The sequence below is a fragment of the Clarias gariepinus genome, chromosome 23 (genome assembly GCF_024256425.1).
Source record: "Clarias gariepinus isolate MV-2021 ecotype Netherlands chromosome 23, CGAR_prim_01v2, whole genome shotgun sequence".
Taxonomy (NCBI): domain Eukaryota; kingdom Metazoa; phylum Chordata; class Actinopteri; order Siluriformes; family Clariidae; genus Clarias; species Clarias gariepinus.
This window is the reverse complement of record NC_071122.1, coordinates 3528064-3537135: the sequence shown is the minus strand read 5'-3', so window position 1 is coordinate 3537135 and position 9072 is coordinate 3528064. Positions and strand designations below refer to the sequence as shown.

The following is a 9072-nucleotide window of genomic DNA, read 5'->3' as shown; positions in this document are numbered from 1 at the left end:
TTGGAGCCACATTTCCTTAAATTTTAAACAACTGGTGGCTATTGTGTAGTCGAATAATATCATTAATGTTCCCATAAGTTACTGTAAATAAAATTTGCATTTACCACTTTTTCTGTTTAAGTGAAGTGAAAAAAAATGCACATCATTCTGTTGAAATTAACAGAAATTTATAGCTGGGTAAGACATCAGTCACATGCAGAAGAGATAATAATTGGAACTGTCATATCAGTGCTGAACAGATCAACAATATAATAAAATAAACCCAGCTGGAGCAATAAAGAGTGTCAGAGGACAGTGACATCTCCCCATCTTTTGTATTAATAATGATTCTTTTTTTTGACTGTAATTTCTCTATTCATAATTTTTTATATTGTGCAAACACAAACATAAATGTATTTTATTGGGATGTGATGGACAAACACAAAGTGGCACGTAATGGTGAAGTGGAGGTAAATGTTAAATCATTTATAATGATTAAACATGTTCAATATTCATTTATTTTTACAAATAAATATCTGTGGCATGCATTTGTATTCAGCCCCTCTGAGTCACTTCTTTGTAGAACCACTTTGCACTGCAATTACAGCTGCAAGTCTTTTGGGGTACAGTTTGTCTCCACCAGCTTTGCAAATCTAGAAAACGAAATTTTTGCCCATTCTTCTTTGCAAAATAGCTCAACTTTAGTCAGATTGAATGAAAAGCGTATATGAACAGCAATTTACAAGTCTGGCCACAGATTCTTAATCGGATTTAGGTCTGGACTTTGACTGGGCTATTCTAGCACATGAATAGGCTTTGATCTAAACCATTCCATTGTAGCTCTGGCTGTATGTTTAGGGTCGTTGTCCTGCTGAAAGTTGAACCTCCATCCCTGTCTCAAGTCTTTTGCAGACTCTAAGTGTTCTTCCAAGATTGCCCTGTATTTGGCTCCATCCGTCTTCCCATCAACTCAGCTAAACATCTTGCCTGTCCCTGCTGAAAAAAGCATTCCCATTAGATTTATGTGTCATCTCAGTATGTTTGGAATACATTGCCAGGCAGATTGACCAAAAATTCATAAAAATAGAACTGAACCCCGGCTCTAAGGCTTGTGATTTCTTTGTCATCTATAAAGGATCCAGATCCACAAGGACATATTTAAATTTACAACACAAACCTACTTCTTCTTGACTGTTCTGTAACTCAGATACATATTTTCTCCATCACCCTAATCAAATCTCCTCGTCTCTTACACACTCACCAGCTCGGGCTTTTTTTTTTTTTTTTTTTTTTAGATTCTTTTCATTTCCTATTATACAGTCATGCATTCCTTTGAGGTGGCTTTGTCCCACTGGTTGCTCAGTTTTTTCTCATCCCCTTTTCCTTTTCACATCTTTGCATAATGATTATGATGATGATGACTGAGATGATGATTGCATGTAGATAGTTGCTCATCCATAACATTGGCTTTGGTAAAATTTTTCCCCCAAAGCTTCTGCAACAAAGTGTTTTGGCTTTTCTGGGATTTTATGTTTTGTGGGATTTTATTTACACTTCTTTTAACATATTACAGTCGGATTTACCCTTTGTCTTTGTCTTTCCATAACAGTCTCATTTTCCTCTTCATCACTAGTATGTTGTGGTCAGACCCGATACTTGTTCTGTTGTCCGATAACGACACTATTAAATCTTACTTGGTTTGGGTTTTTACAAAGAGTTCCAGAGCAGTTGACTTGGACTTCAAGGAGTGCATTGATGATGCAAGGTCTTGCTCCTTGCAGAATTCAGTCTCTGTCCCCCAACCCATGTCACCTGTAACAGGTACTGTAGTTTTTTCCAACCTTAGCTTTTCAACTTTATCATATGCATGATTTTACACATTTCTTCACCTTCCAGGTAAGTGAAGTGTTCTGTCTCATCATGATTGACCAGTGGTAGGTGTGTGTGGGCTTGATTACAACATCACATCTGGGCTATAACTCTCAGCTCAGCTCAGCACATGTTTATTCGTGATCCCAGCTACTCTTTGTTTTTTTTGTACTTCCTGTTTATCATGTCATCCGTTTCTTTGCAGGCATTCTCATACATTCCAGGCTTGTACAGAGGGACATTTTAATCACTCTGCTTCAAGCTTTAAGTTACGCTTCCTATCAGTTTTGGGGCTTAAATGTCATCTATTAAAAGCGTCTGCCCACTTCACGCCCCTCTGACAGCGAGTGTCTCACCGAATGGGGCCCAGAGGAAGCTCATCTCATCCTTTCCTTTTCTTGAATGGATTTTGGGCGTGGAACGGATATTTAAGAAAATGTGAACACAGGAAAGATGGGAGCTGATAACAGTCCCGCCAATTGTTTAGGTTGGAGTGTGTGTGAGTTCAAACTCATGCAAGCCAAACACTTGTCGATTGTTAAAATACTGTATAAACAAAACCGAACTAAGTTTAACTTTGTTTCCATGCCGGTTTCGCTTTAATATTTCTTATGCTAAATGATGGGTTCTGATTGGCCAAAGGAGTTCATTAAATAAAGAAGAATTAAATAAACATTGTGTGTTAAGCAGTGACAGTAAAAAACTGAGTGCGATGAACCAGCAGGGTCATCACACTCAGTTACTCGCTGTGTTATCACTGTGAAGTTAATTATTTTCTATGAGCTATTGCTATAAAAAAATTGCATATTATTCATGTATACTTGTATTCATGTGCTACTGAAAGGCTTAATGTAATGTAACAGTAATGTAAAGTTAATAGAGAGTAAAGTTTATGAGTAAAAATGGGCTGAGAGACTAGAGTAAGTGTGAGCACTGATGTCGATTGTGTTGCCCAGATGAGATAAGATAAAGGTGAAGGTTCAGATAAAACCTACTGATCCACTGTCTCAGAGTTTAATATTAACACTGCGGAGTAAACACACACCTGTGGAAGGTTCGAGGTGAGAGAGTATAAAAGTTCAGGTGACGTACATGTGTGTGAATGTGTGTTTGTCTATGTGTTGTGTGTGTTCTCTTCTTAATCACTTCTGCTTTAATGTAACATGACATTTTCTTCTCTGAAAATCATCTGTAAGAAATTACAACATTACTGTTCGATACAGAACACCTACAATGCACTGCGGTGTGTGGTTTGGGACGCGCCCAGTGCAGACGTATTATGTCATTGTTCAGAGAAGAAAGAGTTCATTTTCTCCACAAGCCTTTTAGTTTCTGCTTTGAACTTTTAGAACCTTTTCTTCTTCGCCCCTGACTGTGACCCTGAGAGGAAGTCACATGACTCTGTGTAACGCATTTATGCAGATTTAATGAGAACAACATGCAGCTTGTTCTAGGTTTTAAGCTTGTTAAGCTTGTGTTTCTTTTCTTTTTTTTATTAGTGTGTGTGTTTACGACTGATGCTGAAATGAAATAGAGATAAACTTAATGTCTAATAGATAAATAATGTGCTTAATTAAAAAAGACGAATTGTCAGAGTGCAACGACATCGACATCTGGATGGCGTGCCAACCCATCGCTAGTCACACATTCACATATAAACTCACATGCTCATTGACACACTGTGGGCAGGTTGAGAACACCGGTTAGCCTAACCTGCATGTCTTTGGACTGTGGGAGGAACCTTGAGTATCCGGAATAAACCCTTTTGTGATTTTTTGTCGCCACCACATGGTTAATCTGATCCATTCTCCCCACACATTTTCATGCTTCATTTCTATTTTTCATTCAAACAATCTGTGGTTTAAACCGTCACCTACTGTACAGTATTTAAGTATAAAATATTTTACTGTTATGTTCATCCCATCAGCAATGCATTGAGATATTCATAATTAAAAACAGAAGACAGTATCAGTAATACACAGCATATCACATGTAAATCAAATTTAATAAATTATTATTAAATCAATAGCACGCTATAGTTTTTTTTTAAATATATATTTGCTATACTGATATCCAGGTTCGATTCCTGTCTCTGAGTTCACATGTTTTTCTCCTCGGGGGGTTTCCTCAGGGTTCCCCGGTTTCCTCCCACAGTCTAAAGACCTGCAGATCGGGGCTAACTGACGTTCCTAAACTGTCCACAGCGTGTGAATGTGTGTGTGAGTGTCGACCGGAGGTACGGTGGCCCTGAAGTGCAAAACAAATTAACAAAACTGAAAACAAAATAACTAATATCTGACTGGCCGAGAAGTGCAATACAAATTAACAAAACTGAAAACTATTTAAAAAACAAATAACAAAACACAAACTTTTTTTTTTGGAGGGGGGAGTTTTGTTGTTTTGTTTTTGTTAATTTGTTTTTGAATTTGTTAATTTGTTTTCCGTTTTGTTCATTTGTATTGCACTTCTCGGCCAGTCCGATACAAACCGGAAAAGATATATAGGTATAGTTTGCGAATGAAATGCTTACCACTGATTGGACGAGACATCTGTCACTCAAGATATACAGGAAGTAGGAACTTGTTTCTTTATCTTTGTTTCTTGTGTGTTCTGCTTCACTTTAAACTATGATGGCCGTAAAGTGCAAAACAAATTAACAAAACTGACTTCAGGGCCACCGTAAGAACGCTATATTTAAAACCACAATAATGTTTGCACATTCATACACACACGAATCTACCGCTACTACAGTACTTCCTGTATATCTTGAGTGACAGATGTCTCGTCCAATCAGCGGTAAGCATTTCATTCGCTATCTATACCTACCTTTTCCGGTTTGTGTCGGAAAGTGCAATACAAATTAACAAAACGGAAAACAAATAAAAATAAAAAAAAAAAACCCACAAACTTTTTTTGGGGGAGTTTTGTTGTTTTGTTTTTGTTAATTTGGTTTTTAATTTGTTAATTTGTTTTCCGTTTTGTTAATTTGTTTTGCACTTCAGGGCCACCGTAAAAATATACTGTACTGCAATGTATTAACTTGTTGACTTGTGATTACACGGTTGGGCACTAGGGGGCGGTGCACGCTACTCTCGAAGTCTTCGAGGAAGAAGATTGATACTTCCAGGCTTCCGTACTGCGTAGTGGGCGGGGTTTGTCAAGCGGTATAATCCGCGCGCAAAATGAAACGGCTTGTTGTTGTTTTTAGCGCCTTAGCAACAGACATGATCTATCTTAGTTTAGCTTATTGTAGTTTGGTGTAGCTTTGATTGAGAGTAACAGGTGCGCACGTGCTGAGAGTGTGTGTGTGTCTGTGAACATGAGCTACACACAGGTAAGTCACAAAACCTTCTGCAAGGATCAGAAAAACAATCTAATATACAACCCTTTAGGTTAAAAGGTCATTTATAACCTAACCCTTAATCTTACCTGTTTAGTTTATCCTGCTCTTACATGAACTAAAATCTTACAAAAAAAAAAAAATGGATATTCAATTTAATTTGGAAAAAAAACAAGCCTCACTATTTAGATAAAAATATATTAAAAAAATAATAATCAAAGAGGTTTAAATGTGATTGACTGACACATCAAACATAAAGGAACTTAAACATAAAGATAAGATATGTGTATATATATATATATATATATATATATATATATATATATATATATATATATCTTTTTTAATAAGTTGGTGGTGTTGAGTTTCTTTTAAAATGTGACTTTGAGGTTAATAAACTCTCTATCTTCTGGGACCTGGGACTGTAGTCACAAAGCTTCTTAGAATTCTCTCAGAGAGCTCCTATCTTAGCCTAACATGTCCTAGCTGGGAGTCTTAGACTAAAAGTGATTTAGAAAACGTCTTAGAGCAACTCTGAGTTAGGAAAGTACAAAACCCCTTTATCTTAGTGAGGGGGTGTGGTCGACCCCGTTGCTAGGGATGATGCAGCAATTCAGGGACTGTGATTGGTTGATAAAAATAACCTCTGACCTCCGCAAAGGTCTTGAAATACACTCTTTGTGAAAATTGAAGACATGACATCATAATGTTTGTATAGACTAAATATATTAAAGTTAATTAAAACAGCCAATTTAAAAGCAACCAATTTACACACAGTAGTTACTATATTAAAGTTCTTACATTTATTTACCGTACTGATTTTATTACTACTTTTTTACTATCTTTGGAGATTATGTCGCGAACAATCCAAGAGAGATGTAAGGAAGTAAAACAACAACAGGAAACCAAATTAGACAGAAAAGCAGTGTTTTTTTTTTATCTTTATGTTCAGTATTTGAAGAATTTCTTCTTTCCACCATTTTGTCCTCTGCTATAGAAACTCTTAAGCCTCTTAAAAGTCCTCCTCTCTACTCTTAACAATTTTTACCTTAGGAGCTGTTTTTAGGGATAAAATGTTTCGTGAATCATTTTTATCTTAACTAAGGTTTAATCCTAAATTTAAGGGAAAATTCTAAGAAAATGTCATAATTCTAAGAATTTTCTTAGAATTTCGTCACTAGGAGCAACTTTTAGGCTTTAGAAGCTTTGTGAATAGTCTATCCCAGGAGACTTCGGGCACAAGGCGGGGTACACCCTGGACAGGTTGCCAATCCATCGCAGGGCACACACACATACACACACACACACACACACTCGCACACTATGGGCAGTTTGAGAATGCCAGTTAACCTAACCTACATTGGGTAGGTCTTTGGGCTGTGGGAGGAAACAGGAGTCCCTGGAGGAAACCCACCAAGCATGGGAAGAACATGCTAACTGCACACACACAGAGACAGGAATCGAACCCCGACCCTGGAGGTACAGGGCGACAGTCACCTAACTGCTACTCCACCATACAGTTATTTAATTTTCATAGACGGGCTGTGTTATTTTAGATTCTTACATATAAGCGTAATTTTTATCCTCTTTAACGGCTAACATGAAATAACAAAAATGTTAAATATAAGAACAGGTTCGTTTTCTATAACAATTAGGTTAAAAAGATATTCTAATGGTCTCACTATTGATTAATAGTGAAGGATATTTTTTTACATGTTCTGAATTCTAAGTAAATTATTAAAAAGAATTAAAGAAGAAAATAAATTTAGTATTCCAATACGTTCATGTAAATATAGTATTGTAATTGATGCAATACCAGGAGGATTTATGAGACTTTTGCAACTTTTACTCAAGTACTACTACTCAATGTTCTCAATGTTTAAAAAAGAGATTTGATTAAATAGTATTGATATTACAGACTGATAATCTAATAAAGTTTGTTTCGATATAAATACTTTTGGAATAGGCAATTTGAGAATATTGACTGGAAATTGATTTGGACTTATTTGGAAAATGGATTTGGACTAAATATACTTTCAAATTATACCCATAATTTATCTAACTAACCAGTTTCACAAGAGATCGATAAATACCGATCTTTTTGTTCTTTGTGTGAAATGCACATGGAGTCTGTTTTGCATCTCTTTTTTGAATGTGTACATGTTAAATGTTTTTGGATTGATGTTGAATCTTTATTTACTGTACTGAGCGGATCAAAAATGAATATGAGGAAAAGAGATGCTATATTTTATTGTGATAAAGATATCGAGAAGAGTTACATTTTCATGTTATATCTTTGTAATATTATAAGTAAATTCTATATACATACCTGTATATCACTTGTATATGTAAATGGTCAGTGAGAATGTCTAATATCTCCCATTTCAAGGTTGATTTGAGAATTTTAACCCGGAAAGCAATTAAAATTATGGATACATTTAAATAACTAAATTCCTCCTTTCTGTCATAATTTCACAAGTATTTCCCCTCTTGTTATTATTGTTGTTGTTAGTCATTTATATTTTCTTTTTCTTTTTGATATAAGAACATAATGTTTTATAATGCCTTATACTTGTTTGGTAAATGTTAAGAAGACACAATAAAAATTATATTTCCAAAAAAAGTAATAAAACTGAATATTATACACAAACAAGATTAAACTATACAGCTATGTGTTGTGTGATAGTGTTAATGACTTTATTTTGTGTTTATTTAGTGTTTGTTGTATATTGTGTGTTTATCAGGAGGATCCCACACTGGAAAGGAGCCTTAAAGGTCACAGAGATGCCATAAGTAGTGTGACCTTTAACCCAAACAGCAGACAGACAGGTGTGCAGTCCGCCTCCATTAATGAGATTTTGAAATGTTTAAAATAAATAGCTGTAAATATGTGTGTGTGTGTGTGTGGCAGCCACGGGCTCGTTGGACTCGTGTGTGATGGTATGGAACATGAAGCCCCAGGGGAAGTCGTATCGGTTTGTTGGACATAAGGATGGTGTGACGTGTGTGCACTTCTCTCCGTCAGGACAGCTCCTCGCCTCGGCCTCGCGTGACTGCACCGTCCGCCTCTGGCTGCCCACCAAGTGAGAGTGTTAATATCACACTGATCATATGTTTATCAATCTCACGTCTCACGCACACACAGAGCGACAGAAAGCGGCACAACTCCGTTTGTGACTCGTAAACACGAGTCGACTCTCTTTATATTTTTATTCCACCTCCGAAAACTTCTCTAATGACACTCGAGTGAGCGCACACTAATGGAATCACTAAAAATAAAACAAATTAACCTGCACTTTACCTTTAATAAGAATCGCGACAGAGCAGTGTTTCCATTAGAGAGAAAGAGTGTGTGTGTGTGTTTGTGTATGAAGGCGAGAGGAGGGGGGAGGGGGTATGCTGTCTCAAAGTGCAGGCTGAGAGAGACAGCAAGTAGGGATAACTGCAGGCTGGAGCAACAGGCGTGCCGAAAGGTCGGGGCAGGCCGAAGGGTAGAGGGCATGTCGAAAGATAGGGGCGGAGCTTTCTCATTGGTGAAAGAAGCTTCTGCGTTGGCCAATCAGCAGACACATATTACTGATATTACTGAAACACAGACAGGTTTTCACTCGAAGTAAGGGTTGGCAGTTTGTATCGGTGTCCGTTTTGCGCTACAGATGTTTTTAGTCCTCGTGAAATGTTTTAGGCCTCGTCATTTTATTTTGAAGGATATATAAGGAGAGTTTGAAGGATCCTGTTCCATGGACTGTTACTACAGCGTAAATAAATGAATGAATGAGCAGATTGAGTGTACAGGTTGGGTGGAGTACACTCTTAAACCGAGCAGCTCTGCCTCTAAATAAAATGTTTTATTGGCTAAAATTGTGTCTGTTTACTGAAAAAGT

General features: G+C 36.8%; 1 protein-coding gene across 2 annotated transcripts in view; it reads left to right on the top strand.

Moving 5' to 3' along the window:
* Positions 1–2867: 2867 nt before the first annotated feature.
* Positions 2868–9072, top strand: part of poc1a (POC1 centriolar protein A) — a 38009-nt gene continuing 31804 nt past the window's right edge. Inside the window, exons 1-3 of one of the 2 annotated variants that reach the window (XM_053483530.1) lie at positions 2868–2909; positions 7933–8017; positions 8100–8271. In XM_053483530.1, the coding sequence (XP_053339505.1) occupies positions 8126–8271 (146 nt within the window). In that variant the 5' untranslated portion in view covers positions 2868–2909; positions 7933–8017; positions 8100–8125. Of the gene's footprint in view, positions 2910–5011; positions 5183–7932; positions 8018–8099; positions 8272–9072 lie in introns of those variants that run through there. The other variant, XM_053483529.1, reaches the window with a different exon arrangement.